Source organism: Dermacentor andersoni, chromosome 5 (assembly GCF_023375885.2).
Source record: "Dermacentor andersoni chromosome 5, qqDerAnde1_hic_scaffold, whole genome shotgun sequence".
Lineage (NCBI taxonomy): Eukaryota > Metazoa > Arthropoda > Arachnida > Ixodida > Ixodidae > Dermacentor > Dermacentor andersoni.
In genome coordinates, this window is record NC_092818.1 from 193,719,751 (window position 1) to 193,738,481 (window position 18,731).

Below are 18,731 nucleotides of genomic sequence, written 5' to 3' on the forward strand. Positions count from 1 at the left end.
GACGGAACCGCGCTATGGGAAAGCATTACATTGAAAGACACTTCACACGACTTCAGTAAGTCGGCGTTGAACTCGTAATCCTCTGGAAGAAAGTTCAGCGAGCAGACTGTGCGATTTTTCGGCTCTTTGCCAACGCGCTGCGGCAGAGGTACGGCACTGAACCCCTTCGAACGGAGAGGTTCACTCGTTGGCACACAGTGATAAGTAGCATTGGATTCACCGCTGCAACTGCCCTTGGCCAAGTTCCGCGGACCGTTCGCGCATCCCATGACATCACATGGCCGTGGCATTCTCGCTGCTTGTTCCAAATGCAAGTTTCGCGAGCCAGCAGAACCAGCACACCACGACGCGATAACGAAACAACAAACTCCAAAGCGCGCGCGGCGCAGAGTCGAGCGAAACCTTTCCAACCACCTATACTACTCAAGGGTAACGTCAAAATGTCATTTTTTCATGGGATCGAATAGAAGTAGACAAGTAGCATTTTCTTCCTTCTTATAATCTACTGAAATGATCTTTTTAATACGAGTAGCTGAATACTAGTGCCTTCGTGATGGGGCTAGTACCGGAATGTCCCTGGGGGGTCTCAAATCGTGTCATGCATTTACCTCAATTTCTCGGTTAATAAAGCTCTGTTCGCGATGATATTGACGCCTTACACGATCCAGAGCATTGCTTTATCACTTTAACTTGACTTCATAGCAACATTTAGTGTCCCTTTAACACCTGCTTGACCTCCGCCGCGGGCCGGCCCGGTACTGCACAAACTTCGGGTTCGGCCCACGTATGGAGAGTGCTTAACGCCTGCTTGACCTTCGCCGCGGGCCGGCCCGGTGTTAGATACGGGACCTTTTCCTGAGCCTCCTTCGAGTTCACCAGACCACATCGAATCGCGCCACAGCTAATTAAGGAGCGCAGAAGCACATCTACCCCGTTCCCGAGGCGCGGAACGTGCAAACGAGTTGGCGTCCCCCACTTCGTGCGCCGCAGGTGGAGCTATTCACTGCTTGACTCTTCCCGAAAGTGTAGCGGGAGCCTGGCACGGTTCCAGGTAACGCAGGTCCCGAGCAAAGCTCCTTTGCAGCACTGAAACGTCGCCCCCTTCCGCCTATTGAGACGGCGCTTGCAAGCAAGCAAGGCAATACCGCAGGGAGAAGTAAGCCCTCGGACAATTGGGACCCAAGGAGCAACCCTCTCCGCCGGGTGTGACACAATCGCACGGGCGCCAACCATTGGCCGAAAATGACGACACCTGAGCGGGCTCGCCGATTGGCCGAACGTGACGTGACTTCGAGACACCGAAAGGCTTAAAACCCAGAGACCGGGAGCAACAAGTGAGCATTCCTTCATTCATCTCTTTCGAGCTTCTTGCCACGGGCCGCAGCGTCAGAGTTGCTGCCGTCCCGTAATGACTCTATGACTGTTAATTTCTTGGTCCTCTCACTGTATATAATGGAAATAAACCTCCAGTTTTCATCTCAATGTCCTCCTCAACCTCGGCCAACTCCCGCACCCAACGGCAAGGTCCAAATATCTGGGGGACAGCAATTGGGATCGTCTCAAGATCCAACAACTGGTTGACAGCGGTGGGATCGTCTCCAAATCCAACACCGGTATTGCCCTACCTTTGGGTTCAGCGCACGTATGGAGAGTGCTTAACGCCTGCTTGACCTTCGCCGCGGGCCGGCCCGGTGTTAGATACGGGACCTTTTCCTGAGCCTCCTTCGAGTTCACCAGACCACATCGAATCGCGCCACAGCTAATTAAGGAGCACAGAAGCACACCTACCCCGTTCCAGAGGCGCGGCACGTGCAAACGAGTTGGCGTCCCCCACCTCGTGCGCCGCAGGTGGAGCTATTCACTGCTTGACTCTTCCCGAAAGTGTAGCGGGAGCCTGGCACGGTTCCAGGTAACGCAGGTCCCGAGCAAAGCTGCTTTGCAGCACTGAAACGTCGCCCCCTTCCGCCTATTGTGACGGCGCTTGCAAGCCAGCAAGGAAATACCGCAGGGAGAAGTAAGCCCTCGGACAATTGGGGCCCAAGGAGCGACCATCCTCGCCGGATGTGACACAATCGCACGGGCGCCTACCATTGGCCGAAAATGACGACACCTGAGCGGGCTTGCCACTTGGCCGCAAATGGCGTCACCTGAGCGGGCTCGCCGATTGGCCGAACGTGACGTGAATTCGAGACACCGAAAGGCTTAAAAGCCAGAGACCGGGAGCAACAAGAGAGCATTCCTTCATTCATCTCTTTCGAGCTTCTTGCCACGGGCCGCAGAGTCAGAGTTGCTGCCGTCCCGTAATGACTCTATGACTGTTAATTTCTTGGTCCTCTCACTCTAAATAATGTAAATAAACCTCCAGTTTTCATCTCAATGTCCTCCTCAACCTCGGCCAACTCCCGCACCCAACGGCAAGGTCCAAATATCTGGGGGACAGCAATTGGGATCGTCTCAAGATCCAACAACTGGTTGACAGCGGTGGGATCGTCTCCAAATCCAACACCGGTATTGCCCTACCTTTGGGTTCAGCGCACGTATGGAGAGTGCTTAACGCCTGCTTGACCTCCGCAGCGGGCCGGTCCAGTAGTGCACTATCTTCGGGATCGGCACACGTGTGGGGTGTTTTGTGTCTACGTACGGACACGATCCTCGGGGAACTAGCCGTTATTAGCTTCGCTGTAAAATTGGTTTCGTCTTTGTGTTTCTAAATTATTGACGACGACGAGCGCGGGGGCACTGGCACGAGCGCGTTTGCGCGGTAGCGCCAACGAGCCAGCTAGACGACGCCGATAGAGCATGTCGTGATGATGATAGTTTTGTGTTAACACACGGTCACGATCCTGGAAAAAGTAGCCCTTAACAGCTTCGCTGTAGGGGTTTGACGTGTCAAATCCACGATTTGATTATAAGGCACGCCGTAGTAGGGGACTGCGGAATAATTTGGACCACCTGGGGTTCTTTAATGTTCAGCTAAATATAAGTACACGGGTGTTTTCGCATTTCGCCCCCATCTAAATGCGGCTGACATGGCCGGGATTTGATCCCCCGATCTTAGCATCCCAACATCATAGCCGCTAAGGAACCATGGTAGGTCCTCGCGCGTCAATGCGCGTTTCCATGAGGGGGCCAGCACGAAGGGCAATTCGCTCGCCGCTGCTGCCGCGCTCTTCATCACGTTGTGACAGCGAGTGTTCGCGGTCATCTAGAGAGATCTGTCCATGTTTGTCTGGGCGAGTGTGACACCATGCTAGGTAATATATTTAGTGAGCGAATGTTTAATGCAATTTACATGGCCGGTAAAAAATACGAACCCTATGTAGTTGTCTAAACTTTGCTAGTGCTATCAATGCTTCACTTTTCGGACTACCTTGTGCCTTTTCTTTCTTTTTTTTTCTTTTGATGCGAAAGCACATTGGCTTACTTATTTCCACAATACCTTAGCATTAACAGACACTGCTGATAATGGCAACGCACCTGGCAATGTGACCTAGCAAATAAGTGCTTGCGTAGACAAAGCTTGTGAGGGCCTCTCACCATCTTCCTCACACTGACTGGCTAGCAATGTCTGAGAAAGCACCCTTCTTCGGCAGTGGGCACGTAACTCCGTGTTGCATTGCAGGCGGGAATTTGACAGAGAAAGGTACAACAGGTGTAGTGCCCACTGGTGCTTGGAAATTCTTTTTATTGTATACACTGCGCTGCGCGTGTGTTAGGCGGAAGCGTGCAAAATTCGCTGCAAGTACTGCATACTCCAGTTACATGACTGCCTTTTTCGGCTCCTCCGCTTTTTCTGTGGTTGCACAGATATACCTGCCAATGGCAGCACACCTGAACTCTGCGGTATACCAGCCGCTAACTCGGCTCCTCTGCAATAAACCCTGGCTATCACACAGCTATCCCCGCACATCAACAGCTATCCTACCGAATTTTGTATTTTCCGTGCTTGCTCCACTTGATGCGTCAGTGAAAGCAATGAAGTTTGGCTATTTAATAGACAATATACCTGCTCATAGCATTAGGATAAACGTATTAAGCCTGTTAGCTGCATTATAAATGGGCTGTCAAAAAAGCCGCCGCTTGTCTGCCCAGCAAAGCCCTACGAAGCAATGGCTTGTACAAAACGGCTGCTGCGTTTGAATTCTCACACTTCTATGCTACTTCAATTTCCTTACCATGAAAATGAGCTTTACGCATTCAATGCATAAAACAAGTCGTTGTTTCCGAGCAGTTTATAGTGCCTATCGTGGTCCTTATAGCATCTAAGATGAGTCTAAGTACCTGTTTTAGGCGCCTAGAACCCACATTTTAGTGCCTAAAGATCTGGCTTCTACTTATGACGACCAATCTTCAGGTCTTTTGATATAGCCCTTTTTGTGACTTCTTCATTCTATAAATAATGTGTGTGGTCATAAACTGTGTGCGCTGTGAGAGAGACTGCGAGGCATCCTTAAATTCAAGGTTGAGGCTTAGCTTAAGAGTGAGAAAAAGAAAAATCTACCACTGGCTGCGCCGTAGGCGTTGATCTTGCTAGGCATGAAAAAGAGCGCGATGAACTGAGGGAAGAGCAGCACGTAGACAAGGTCCGAGGAGAGCGTCCAGAGCGCAAACACCGACTGCACTTTGAGGGCCATGGTCATCGCCAACAAGCCGACCACCCACAGGGCGCATCGAAGCGCAGCGCACAGCTCGACCTCGGATGCCTGCACGGTCACAACAGCAATTTCAATCACCCTGCGCAGAACAAAACCCTGCCTCACCAACAGGCCTTTCTTTTATATTGCACAGAGACGAAGGCACCCACTTTCTGTGCTGTTTTATATAGAGAGCGCACGTACGTGAATGCGTCGAGTCGTTTCAGTTGTACCAGCGCGTGCTTCTAACAGCTGAGTAGCGAAATCGGTTCCCCGCCGTCTGTATTACCGGAAGGCCAGAGCACGTCATTTCAGAAATGCTCCGACAGAGTGCAGAACACTCGTGCTGCCGCTCTCCTGGTGGATTAGAGCTTGTTACACGTGCTTGCAACACACATTACAGGGGCCCTGATATGTGCTATCTAGTAAACTAGCGAACAAGCATCGGACCATGACGTCATATGTAACTGTATTCGCATTGTTGGTCATGTGCAAAAATATTCAGAGGTTGTGGGTGAAAGGTTCTAACCACCATTTGATTAGTGCAGTTAATTGTCTAAACTGCAGGGAACGGGCTTGGGAGCATTAGCTCGCGCAAACTGTTCGACTGAAATTTATTTGTATTAGCAACGGTTCAGCCTCAATTACAACAGTATAACTTACAATACTTTACATATTCCGAAAGAAATGCCGTAGCTTATCAGCGACATGCCGTTATTTCTGAGCGATCGTAATTGTGAACGACAAATGTGGAGTATGAAGCACCGTATTGCTCTTTCCCTCAGCCGTTCTTTCCATTCTACATTGTCTACATTGCACAGCGCTTCAGACCCTCATGAAATATCGAATATCGCTTGCGTGGTGTGTTTGATACGCCGAGTTGTCAGCCCTACCAACAAGACATTAGCCCTTCAGATAAAAAAATTTGAATTTGGCGCTGGCAAAATATTCGCACCTTTAGGCTTTCTCGCATTAAAATGAATCATCAAGTTAAATATATCGAGTTTATTCCGTCTCTCAATGTATGCAGAAGGACGCCAAACCTTGATTTCGTTTGGCGAAAAACGCAGAACTCGTTATTCGTTCGGCAGGATGTGAATTGCTTCAAGCAGTACATGGCGGAGAAAGAAACGTTGTATATAGCAACGCTACTCCAGGACAACATTAATATATTCTGATAGCAGCATACGGAGTTGCAGTATATAAACCGTTCACCGAGGATGATATAATTATGCTACAAAGCCAACTTGCAACTTGCAGCTCTAAACAAAACGAAACAAATCTTGCGTCACCATAAGTAACACGGCGCCAGTTTTAGTGCTACAGTGAGCTTGTCTGCGCACCGTGGGCCTAAAAATAAGCTGGTAGACGTTGCGCGCGATGAGTGACGAAGCACTCAGCATGGACGAGTCGACGGACGACATTACTGCCGCCGTGATGGCCAGTTGGCCCAGGATCGAAATCATGCCCGGCGTCAGGTAGCGTATGGCATACGGCATGATTTCCTTGCGGTGTTCCTCGTCCAGGTTGTACGAACCAGGGTAGCCCACCGCCGTGAAGTCTGCAATCGAAAGCGATGTGCTTAGTTCATATTGTTTTGTTAAAAAGGAAAAACAATTTATATTCACCGATTTAAGATATTTTATTCGTTCATTTCGGTACGGAAAATGTTAACTACAAATATGTCCCTGGCTTCCGTACCACGGTAATTTGTTAGATGAATGAAAGACTTCAGATCACTCCGCACAAGGATTAAGCAGTTGGATGCTAAACGCGAAGTAGTTATTTGCATAAATCAAACAGCACAAAAAAGACAGATATAGCTCTTTCCGCATAGTGTGCGATAGGAAATCGAGGAAAAGTCCATTAGCGCGCATGAAACAGAAGTTAAATGGTAATTAACAACAGAAGAATAATATCGGCTTGCCGAACGCAGTGCGGCGCAGTCAAGCAACAGCCGACACCAAATGACATGCAGACGCCACATGTTTTGTCCGCGTTGATTGAATGATTCTCGGTTAGGATGGGCTTAGTTTACCACCATTTATTTTCTTAGTGAACATAGTAAACCGTTATTTGCCTAAGCAGAGAGAAAATTTTCATTCAAATAGTTTTGCATATAGGCAACACACATTTCGATCAACATCTCGTGGCAGAATCGCAGAAAGTCCAAACACCTACTGCGGTCGCGGCGACCGCAGATCGATGGGGGCCGAATGCAAGAACGCCCTTGTGCCGTGCAATGGCTGCACGATAAAGACGCCCCGGTGGTGAAAATTATTCCGGAGTCCCTCATTATGGCGCGCCTCAATCAGATTGCGGTTTTGGCACGTAATACATCGGAATTTTTGAACACCTACTAGCGCTTTTCCCAGTGGCACCAACGATGACCGGTGGGAGGGACAGGAACACGCATCCCAGGGCGGACAAGAATGAGAGCATTTTCGCGGTGAAGGCGGAATCGGAGCTCAACACCCGCTGGAAGTATACCTGCGCAGCCGAGAGAAGCACTCATCTCTTCCGTTTCCTTTCCTAAAATCACTTCACACACACACACAGAAGAGCGGACTGATCAGTTCGTTCTTAGCCCGCACGTGGGCCGAATAGCTAGATCGCGTCCATTCCAACACGTGCATCAATTATGACGCTAAAATAATGCAGGTCACACGATTCCGCAACCATGAACTCGGTGAACGCGGGAAACAATTTCATGCGGATTCAGATTACTTTTAGCACACACGGCACCAAAAGCAGTGCCATAAGGAAAAAAAAAGGCCCACACAGGGCACGACAAACCTGCCAGGGTATGCCGCCGAAGATGGTCATGAAGAGCTGGTCCAAGATCTGACTCACATCTTGGTTTTTAATGACGCCAACCCACTCTTTTTGTGCGTCGCTTATCTTCGCTACGGCCTGGTTGGTCGCGATGAAGGGCACACAGCACCACTGCGTATGGGCAGCGCCGCAAGAGCGTTTAAAAGTGCTAAATAAAGATTGTAACACATGCACATGATACGCCCAACTTATTCATAACCAAAAACCAATCAACATCCTGGTATCCAACCTTTGTCAAAAGACTACATAACCGAGTCAAGATTCGCAATTAGAATCACGGTTATCCGGGAATTGCCTCACCGCGGGTATATAGAACGACCTTACAGCTGCTCCTTCAAGAAGCTGCACAGCTTTGCTTTAAAGGAGTCACTCACAAAATCGGCACATATCCGTCGCTTTATAAAAATTTGCTCGCTTATGTACAGACACTTACGTACTACCATAGAGTTTCTCACTATATTACCTAGAGGGAAATCTGGCGCTGCTGCGCTGTGGTATACATGCATGGGAATGCCGGAATATTGTGACCTCGGACCCTCGGATAAGCATCGTTCTCGGAGAACCAGGCAAGCACCGTTCCGTCTGTCACAATGATTCATTTTCTACTAGAACTGCACGTAAAAAGCTGTTTTAGCTTTATTATTACACAAGAACATGTTCTGTTTAACTATGAGAACTTGTTATTGCATGTACAATTATATGATACGTAAAAGGTATCAGCGGGCCGCTAAAGTTGGAGGACAGACGACAAGATTCGCGCTCGCTTTGAAACAGTTTGTCGTCTGTTCTTGCTTTTCTTCCCTTCGTCATGCATTGCAGGTGAATAAAGATGCAATTTGCGTGAATGGAAACATTTTATGAAGATCTTACTTTAAGAACGCGTTATTTGTGTAACCATATCCACGTTTTAGACGAAGCCTCTTGCAACACCAGCCGGCACAAGCCTCGCAGACACATATACCGTCATTCCCATGACGGCACAGCGCCCCTTAGGAAACTCCCATAGACGGTAGCGCCACATTTCCCTCTAGGTGTTATAGTGAGAAACTCTATGCGTACTATAGCTTCCTTCCTTCTACTCTTTTCCCTCATTTTTATCTCTCTTCCGCGCATCTCAATGCGTTATAGGCATGGGGACATGCCGATAACATGGCTTGCCGCCTATATATACCAGTCACTCACTAGGCCTATGATGGTGCTGCACAGCTGGAAGACGTCCGTGTACATCACAGAGGCGAGACCTCCCCTCGACGTGTATAACAGGATTAGGCTGGTGGACACAACTATGATCAGGGTGACGTTTAGTTGCGTAAGGGTGCCCACGGTCTTGCCTGAAAGAATGGCAGCAATGCAGCCAGGCTTCGGTTGCGTGCACGTGATTCATTGAAAACAGTGTCAAGAAAGGAATGCAATGAACGGCATGGCCAGCACGAACCTCGGAGGCAAATCAGTGAAGCTGGCCACAGCTGATGAAACCTGCTCAGTTGTTCCTAATGCTAGCACATGCATATCCCACTCTCTGACAACAGATTTGGCTTTTGCAAGCTCTATATTAACGAACAGAAACACCCCCATATGACAAGTAAATGTGCTGATTTCGTACGCATCTTCATCCTATACCCTTATACAGAAGAATGAACAGTAAACTGATGTTTGAGTAGTTTGAAAACCCGTTGCACGGCACAAGCTTACAAGAAAACAATGCTCTCCAAGTATGTTCACCTACATGCCCAACACACAGCTGCACTGCCCCATTAGCGCGCATGTCATCTGAGTTTCGTTCAAGCTTCTCCGTACAAAAACAACTTCACATTTGCTTGTAATACTTCCAAAGACGGGCATAAAATTTCCTGATCAAACCAATTGGCTCGACTAAGCTTGTATATGACAGAAAATTATACACTATCTTGAGCAAGGAAAATATGTACTATAAGGTGTTATTGGCATCAACCAGTCGCGTTATGCAAATACTATAACAAGTAGAGCACTCTGCTGAGAAGAAAGTACTACAATCTATAACGAAAATAAAGGAACGGGCAACTGTGCTGTACAGAAAGCAATATTGGTTTATTTGCACAGATTACGCTCTGCGTTTCTTACCCAAGGCAGACAGGTTGGAGGCTGTCCAGAAGACTTCGCCAGAGACCGCTGGCACGCAGAGCAAGAGGCCAATCCAACAGCCGTAGTGCTGCTGGAACGGGTCCAGCATTGTAAACGCCTTGGTTGCATGCATTCTGCCCGCGAAGAACAGTCCAGCTGGGCGACCACATGCGTGCACTCCTGGTTGACATTTGCGCTTTTGATTAAGTTCAGCAATGAGATGTCTTACTGACATCCACCGGTAAAACTTTTCCACGAGATTCACGTTTATCCAAAAAAAAGTACAAATCGTAATAGGAAGGCATTTGAGCGACACTGAAGAACGCTTGTATGTCAGCTTAAACATACAAAATTCGTTTTAAGCATCACAGTGATATTTGCGGACTTACGAAAACTAGAATGGTGGCCTAATGCGAAAGAACGCCCATATGTCCGCACGCTTTCGCGTTACGTCCTTGGACTCGGAAGAAAGTGGGCTTCGGATCTTATGGCAGCAGTTGGTATTGCAGAGAAGGCGACTACGACTTGCGGTCCTGAAGGGAAGCAGCCTCTTTGGAAACTCCGCGTGCGGAACGCTGTTTTGAAAGTGACAACCTCAGTCAATAAAATGAAATCAATCGTGGGATTTATCGTCCCGAAACAGCACAGACGGGGTCACAAGGCGTGGTAGTGAGTGGCTCACCGAGGCCGGGAATCGAACCCGCAACCAGTGACTTAACACGGCGGGCGTCCAGCGGACGAAAACTCCTCGCGCGGACAGAGGACCGACCGTTGCCTCAAACCTGCAGTGCCGGGCGCTAAATGATCGAGCTATTGGGTGCGAGGGTCTCTCTGAAACGCCGCTGTCGATGCGAGATGTTTTTTTCTCACGCTTGCCAAACTCGAAAAAGTCGGTAAAAATGTGGGCAGTTACTGCAAGGGAACCTTGCTTCTGTTGTGCCTCAAAATGTGCGTTTGCGTAAATAGTGAGGAGGACGACGCGCTTTGCTCCGTCGGCCGTCTAAATTTCCGTCAAAACGGGATCACAGTGGCCGATACATGGAGTGTCATGTCGAAGCGCAAGTTTTTTCTCGTTAGTGGTAGACCCATGTGTCATTGAGGCGCACGCGAGCTAAAGTTTGCTGCTTCACAGTGCGTCTTCGGAGCTCAGCCATTGGCACGATCGTCGGCGACGGGAGGAGTACGTGAGACATGGGCACCCTCTGCGTATATGCGCCGCCCATACCGTGAACGCGCTTCAGTACAATGCGTAATTGAATAGTTAACACTAAACGAATTCCCAGTAACAACATGTCATCATTCATTAATCTGCGGCCGCTAAAGCGGCGTCTGTAGTCTACTAGAAGCCTCCCCCCCCCCCCCCCCGCTCTCGCTTCGCTCCCCTTGGCAGAAGCCCTCGGTGTTACGCGTGGTGGCGAAACATAGGAGAAACAGAACAGGCACTGTAGAAGTGAACGACGGAAATGATATAATTGTGCAGGAAAAAACTAAAACTAAAAGAAAACAAGTTCAAGCGCTGATTTTGAACACAGAACCATTCAGACACGAGCCGAACGTTTTGGCACGGCGCCACAAAAATGGAAATAACTAGCTTACCCCGGAGTATTTATCCGACGCATAGTGCAGCTTGGCTATGGACAAACGGAGAAACGCACCGTTCTCCATTGTACAGGCATGCAGATATAGGCAGATTTCGAGTCGCAAACGTCCCCACGTATCTCTCGCGTAATTCATGCATGCGCACAACGCTCGGGCAAACACGAGAAAGATCTCGAGCTGCCGATCCAATGCAAAAAGAAAAAGCAAAAAGAAAAAAGAGAGAGAGAGAATAGTGTCGAGGCTAGGGCAGCGGTGCGCAGTTAGTTTCTCAACTGTATCCCTTCCGCGCAGCGGTGCGCCATGACCAAGCACGCTGCTGTGCTAAGGGCTAAAGGACGTAGCGCTGCTCTCGACGGGCCAGTGCATTGTCACTCTGCGATGAAAGCAGATGACGGAAAGCACGGAGGTATGCGCCTCCTCCATTGCTGGAATGGCGAAAGTATCTGCACTTCTTTCCCAACGCCACCAGCTCGAGCGGGAGAGCGCTTCGGCAGCGGTTCGCACGTTCGTAGTGAAGAACACTCACCGATGACCAGGCTGAGCGCGTAGCCTAGTGGAGCCTGGCACCAGACGAGGCCGTAGTTGAACACAGCTTCGGCGGTTCCGTTGATGTAACCGGCTCCGACCCAAGTTGCTGTAAAAGACAAGGGGCCCTTTTTTTATTATTTTGCGCACGGCGAAGTACTCGTTATTTGGAAGAAAGCAGTGTACTCACTGACAGCCGGACATGTTGCATGCATTAAATAAGGGTTCAGAGCCAGAGAAGACTTCTGAAGTCTGCCTATTTTACCCCGCACTTTCAAGAGCTCGAATCTGAATTCAACGGACAACTGGGTCTTTTTTTCGTAACAATTACTTTGATTTAATTTTATTTTAGAGCCAGATTTTGTGCCGGTACTTCTCGCCTGTCTTCGTCAGACTGTAGACCTTGCGTAGGTTGCGGGGATCGGCCACTCATCGGGGTGATTGACAAGAAATGAATGCAAGGAAAATAGGTGAAATTAGCGCCCATGTGCTCACCTATGTGCGGTGGTTACAAGCAAACGGTGCTGTCGGCTACGTTATTGTGTGTTGATTTAATTAAGAGATATCAGACCTGCGTACTTACAATGAATGAAACGCATTATTCCGAGCGCACGGTCTCAGCGACTCGGTCTCAGGGTCGTAGCAACCCTGAGAAAACTTATGGTGAATAAGGTATTATCAACGTGCTTGACCTTTCTAGATAAATTTACATCTGCCTCTAGAACACAGGCTCTCGTGCGTCTCGTTATGTGCCGGAGTCTTCGTGATGAAAATAACAAGTTATACTTGCGGAGGACTAGACATTTCTTCTCCTTTTGGAAGGAGCAGACATTGGTTGAGCAGGAACTGGAAAGCCTGCTGTCGGAACCATAATCGCCTACTACCTACCATACTATCTAGCTACTCTACTATATTCACATCTTTGTGCTGTTCGCCATGTCCCTTAGGGCAATATTTACGTTTCTTTCGCGAACAGCGTTGTAGGCAACCGAAAGCGCCTGTTCGGGTATGGCGAAGTGAAACGCGCTCCTGGGGGACAGAACGCCCGAGAAGGACGCGCACGACACGTGAACACGACACTTTTCGTGTGATCTGCTGGTTCAGTAGTGCCCTTTCACTGCAACCTGTACCAACAATCTAACTTCAACCTTCAGATCTTCTAGTCTGTTCGGCATCTCGAAGTGCCGTACTTCTTTAGGGCCCAATGTAACGTGTCCTTGAAAAAGAGTCGCATCCTCCGCCATCCGCTATTTAGCGTATTTTCACTGCAATGACATTCCATTCGAAATGTTTGCAGTGCTATACGTACGTGTGTAACAGTCCATGAAAGTAGCGAATCGCAAATAGTCATGCTGGCTTACCGTAGCTTCAGGCCTAGAGAATTTCCGCGACAAAATTTCAGCTTAAAAAGTTTACGCATTTAGAAACTTGTAAGCCACCAGAGCTCATTCCCGTGCCCGACAATTCTCGTGAATTGCAAGGCACAGTTGAACTCCAGTTCAATATACTGCAAGCAGGACTATCACACGTGTTTACATAAACAAGATGTCTTACTTTTCCGTGTGCGCTGTCCACTCGCTCAGGTGATAAAGGACAAGAGGAAGTTATCAGGTTCACAAGAGTGTAAGGGTGCGGCACTCGGAAGCCAACACGTACCGGTCATAGAAACGAAGCCCAGCGAAAGCGGAAGGCCCCGGTTGGCGAGAAACAGGCGCAGCAGGTCGTCCCCGCTCTTATCCTCCGGTTTTGCAGCCGCGGTTTGCCTGCGCAACCGAACGGGAACCAAGATGCTGTGTTACTGACCCTTCTGTTTTATTTACATTCCACTTCATATTACCCATCTTTTCGCCCTTCGTCGTTGACTCGGATTGCTCGCCGCCATCGGCCACTCGGAGTGCCGAGCGACAAGAAAAGTATGTGAATGGAACGTTGTACAAAATGCGGGCAGTGCATGTAGCTCTTCTATCATATCAACTGCGACACTATGGACAGAGTCGCACATTTCGAAACCCGGGCATTGTGACTGGCAAACAGTCCGGGGGTCTGCCGACTGTAGCGTCACCTATAGGCAACAAGTATGTGACACGTACACGCCACTGTACGGCCAACGTTCCACAACCGTTTTCTGTGCGGCACGGTCGGCGTCAACTGTCCATAAAATAAGAGCGAGCGAACACAGCCCGCGTCGGAGGCCCGAACCTGCTTTGAAACGTAATTTGCAACGTTAACCTTGCGTATACCTCACTCGAATAACAACTTATTGGCATGGTTTATTGCAGTAAGTAATTCGTAATTTTTGTTTCCCATGTGGCGTTCCACCAGCTCAAAGTTGCATGGTTAGCTTGGAGGGGCCCAAATCGAGAAACATTTTGTGGGTACCGCGTCTGGGCTATTTCGCTAAGGTAAATTCTAGTATATGTACGTTCGTGCCTTATCGTTTATTTTTTTAATGGTTCTAGAAGAGAATCACAGCTTACCGCACAAAGCTCGGATAAAGTGAAGCTTATAAAAAAGCTCGGCTGCAGCGAAGGAATTGCACCGAATATAGTGTATCGTCTTGGGTGGATTTCGAACAGTGGCAGAACAGTCCGCTAGTATACTTCCGAAGGGTGTGAGAGCTACCTCATGCAGCTGAGCTGCCTCCCATGTATGAGTTGCTCGGTTTAGCATACATACGTGAAGAATTTTGAAGTGAAATGTCTTTAAAAAGGCCCAAAGGGAGTCGCTTGCATGCTGAAGCCTATGTAACGAAAACACATTATAGCATTATCGCATATATATTTGCGACCATACTACCCACGCACCTTAGTTTGGTGTATTTGCATAAAGGAAATGAGCCATTATTCGACGATGCATGTGCCACGTGCGTAGATAGCGCCCTTGTCGTGCCACGCTTGACGTAATCGGAGCTAAATTTCGCCTCGCGTGAGGCGTTCAGAGGGGCGTAGCTCGGCAGTCCGTTTGTCAATCCGAGCAGGAATGGTCACGTTAGAGAGCTCACTATGACATAGTAATTATAATTGATGAAACTCAAACTAGTGATCATCAAGAGTTGTAAAGCCTACAGATGTGCAATTTGTTGGAAAGATTTCACGCTTACTCGGCTATGACCAAAATTAGACTTGCATCTGCCGTATGAGGTTCTAACAACACTACCTTATCATTTCTAAAGGACTTGTCCAATATTACTCCTCTCATTTTATATCTTCAAGTTACGATCGAACTGCAAGTACAACTGCAAACTCACCTTGAACTTCCATCTCTTGCTTCCCGTTGTCAATTGTCGAGGTTAACATATTTTCATAAGCTATGTCATCATTCACATTAAATAGCACTGTGTAACCGGAATTTGCTAATTGCCGCATTTCTGTTTACTTTTGTAATATTAGCTAATACTGTATAACTGCACAACTGCTTACCTGCCGCGGTGGCTTAGCGGCTATGGTACTGCGCTGCTAAGCTCGAGGTCACGGGATAATATCCCTGCCCCGGCGGCCGCATTTCGGTGGGGGTGAAATGCAAAAAACACCCGTGTACCGTGCATTGGGTGAGTGTTAAAGATCCCCTGATGGTCAAAATTAATCCGGAGCCCCCCGCTACGGCGTGCCTCTAATCAAATCGTGGTTTTGGCACGTAAAAGCCGAGTTCAATTCAATTGGGCAGCTGCTTATCTATTATACACACTTCTATTTGCTATTTGCGCTGTTACCATCAGCTAAAGTTGCATGATTAGAAAGTTTATTTTTACTCATTGTATCTCGTTTGTCTACACTGCTCAACCCATTCTTCACTGTAATGTCTTCGGGCCCTGGGGGTACAAATAAATAAATAAAATTGTGCATCTGGTTAGGTCACTTTTGTACCGTAGTGCCCATACAATATCTGCCGCACGCACAAGATGTTTCACACCACCCCCTGGGGCTACGTCTCTGCCGTTCCTGCGGCGAGCGTCGGCGTCGTCCCTCGGCATCCTCGTAACCGAGCGAACGAGCACAGCGAAGGATGAAAGAGCTAACAAGGAGCGTGGTTGAAAGACGGCGATAGCGAATAGAGCGCGAGGAGGGAAGTGGAGAAGGACGGTGCAGCGGAACCATGAGGCGGAAAGTGAAGGAGGAGGGTATGGCGACAGCGTGAGAATAAAATCTTAGTGCCGCGCAATACGGGCTTTGCGGCGACGATGACCACGAGATGGTGCCAGAGCAGCGCGCGTCATCTGTTCACTGATGACGCCACCGATACCATATATGGAAACGAAGCGCTGCATGAGCGGAAGTCTGTGTGCGGCAGCGGCTGTGAATCGCGCCCACGCGTCACTCACGCCCTGCCTCTCTCGATCTTCCGATTAGCGAGACAGTCGCGCCACACCGCGCTCCGTTTGCAATGTTCCGCACGAGACAGATAATATTGCGCCAGCCAATATATCGCGAAATGAAAACACATATAGAACTGCACTCAAATTTCGCATTAGGGAGTATCGTAATCGTCGGTGAACTTTTTTGAATGACACGACTGTGAGAAAGTGAAAGAGAAAATAACTTTCCGCATTTTCGAACAAATTGCAAGGTAAATGCGCCTGGTAGGGAAGCTTCCATAGAAGCTCATACGTTCAAAATATCGCGGTTCATGTGGCTTAGCGCTATTTGTATGACCAGAGAACACTTTGAGCTGCGCTCAAATTTCGCTTTAGGGAGTATCGCAATCGTCAGTAAATTAAAAAAACACACAACCAATTAAGATATTGCCAGTGTAAGTAAACCAGATTATCCTCAAATGTCCCCCCGCCCTTTTCGTCTTTAGTCAGATTAGCCATTTCAAACACTTCTTAACAGGCGATGTGTGACGAGAAGTTACATATTGTCTCTTACTGATGGCGCGTTACTTATTTAAATACCACCAGAAAGGTGCCCGACCATATCTGGAATTCTAAGCGCGATTTCAGAACTGTTATGATCGACCAACTCTGTAGCGATAATTTTTCACCATTGTCCTTCAGACCGGCTATTTATAACTACTTCCCTGATGTGAATACAAAAAAAAAAAAGTGAAGTTAATACTAAGACGTGAGTGCTAGGACGCTGACGTCAGTCGCCTTGTACTGTAAGCAATAGCATTTACATGCACTGGCTCTTGGACAAAGAACATCGACCACTATGTGCAGCTTGCGAGAAGAGGTAAAAACAGACGTAAGAACAGAAGTGTTCTGTGCCAAGAATGGTTCAAATCAAAGAGTGGCCTTATCAGAAAGAAAAAAAGAATGACGCCGAGCGAATTCGTCCGCAACGATTTTAAACAAGGGAACAAAGTCATTTTTTAAAGCACGAGGATTGCAGTCGGTTCTTAGATATGTTACTTGAACTGTATGCAACCAACAAAATTTCAAAAAAAATGAAATTTACACCGCCGGGAAAATGCCGCATGCCAGTTTAAAAAAGAAATCAGGGGTTTTACGTGCCGAAACCACGATCCGATTATGCAGCATGCCGTAGTGGTGGACTACGGATTAATTTCGACCACCTGGGGTTCTAAAACACAGGTGGTCTATTCGCTATCGCCGTCTTTCAACCACGCTCCTTGTTATTAGCTCTTTCATCCTTCGCTGTGCTCGTTCGCTCGGTTACGAGGACGCCGAGGGATGACGCCGACGCTCGCAGCATGAACGGCAGAGACGTAGCCCTAGGGGGTGGTGTGAAACATCTTGTGCGTGCGGCAGATATTGTATGGGCACTACGGTATAAAAGTGACCTAACCAGATACACAACTTTATTGTGGACCCAATGCACAGCACACGGGCGTTTTTGCGTATCGCCCCCATCGAAATGCAACCACCAGAGCCGGCATTCCATACCTCGACATCGTGCTTATCGCGCTTAGCACTGCAACGTCAATGTCACTAAACAACTACGGCGAGTAGGCATGCCAATTGAATGCTGACGTTAGCTTGAATTGAACTGGCAAAGTCGCAAACCTTGTTCTGCAAGCCACTTGTCTGCATACGTTTTCCTCTCTCTCTCTCTCTCTCTCTCTCTCTCTCGAGATCGATACTGCCACGGGACATTTATTCCTTTAAAGACTTCTGCATATTTGAGTATTCATAACAACGCCAGTTTCAGACGAGAGAGTTGAACCCACTTCGAATAATTCGAGCGTGAAACAAGGCAGACCTCCAATGCGATAACGTTCGCTGTAAACATGTGCTTCAAAATCATTGCGTCACTTTCCAACTGCTCTCCAACCGCCTCCAAGTCGTAAATTTGTAGTAATTCTAGACTGTCGTTGCTGTACTATAGTTCGGGCAAAGCGTGGCAGCGCAGGTAAATGCACGGTTTGGTCATGCGATGCGCTCACGTACCCAGGCTGCTGGTTATCCGACTCGTCCTCGTCGTACTCAACGTTTGTCCAACGGGTGCCTACGTAGGCGATGCCGATGTAGTACGCGATGAGGGCAAGGGTTCCCAGGATTTCCAAGAACGACATTGTTGTCGTTGTTGTTGCCTCATAACATGGTGTCGCCGTCCGGCTTGTTTCTTCTTCTGTCTCGTGCTCTGCCGCGAGCCGACAGCGCACAGCTGATGCTGACGACGATGGTGATCGGGCACCTTTACTCACCGAAACGAATACAAACACGTTCTGTGCCCTGGCCATTCCCAAAACATGAAAGAGAGATAAGACGGAAACGTGAGGAGGAGAACCAAGACCTCACCCGGTTGACTACTCCACATGTGGAGAAGGGGGAAGGGAAGATGAGAAGGAAGGTCATTGTGTGCGCACCCGCAGATGAATGTTCATTGACGTATTTGCTCCCTCACGATGAACGTTTTCTTGCAAGCATTCGTCTAGAACGGTTTTCCTTAAAATATCGCAGTTTTAACCGAAAGGCGAAACATTGATAGCGATAGCAAAGTATTGGACGCAAGATTCATAGTTTTATCGGCCGTATAAAATGCAGTAAACATTCGCTTACTAAATAAACTATCAATCATGTGTCACGCGCGTACGGGCAAACATGGACAGATCTCACTCGACGGACACGGGCACTCG

The 18,731-nt window shown here is 48.3% G+C and overlaps 1 protein-coding gene across 1 annotated transcript; it reads right to left on the reverse strand.

Annotated features, from left to right (window-relative positions):
* Positions 1 to 2,968: 2,968 nt before the first annotated feature.
* LOC126531799 (high-affinity choline transporter 1-like) lies at positions 2,969 to 18,167 on the reverse strand. Its single transcript, XM_072288401.1, has 10 exons — positions 18,043 to 18,167; positions 13,350 to 13,456; positions 11,541 to 11,802; positions 10,252 to 10,351; positions 9,570 to 9,765; positions 8,652 to 8,800; positions 7,431 to 7,580; positions 6,995 to 7,124; positions 5,903 to 6,195; positions 2,969 to 4,772 (listed from the first exon to the last, which is right to left on the reverse strand). Exons 1-10 carry the CDS (start codon positions 18,165 to 18,167, stop codon positions 4,470 to 4,472), a joined length of 1,815 nt encoding a protein of 604 aa, XP_072144502.1. The 3' UTR covers positions 2,969 to 4,469.
* Positions 18,168 to 18,731: the final 564 nt, after the last annotated feature.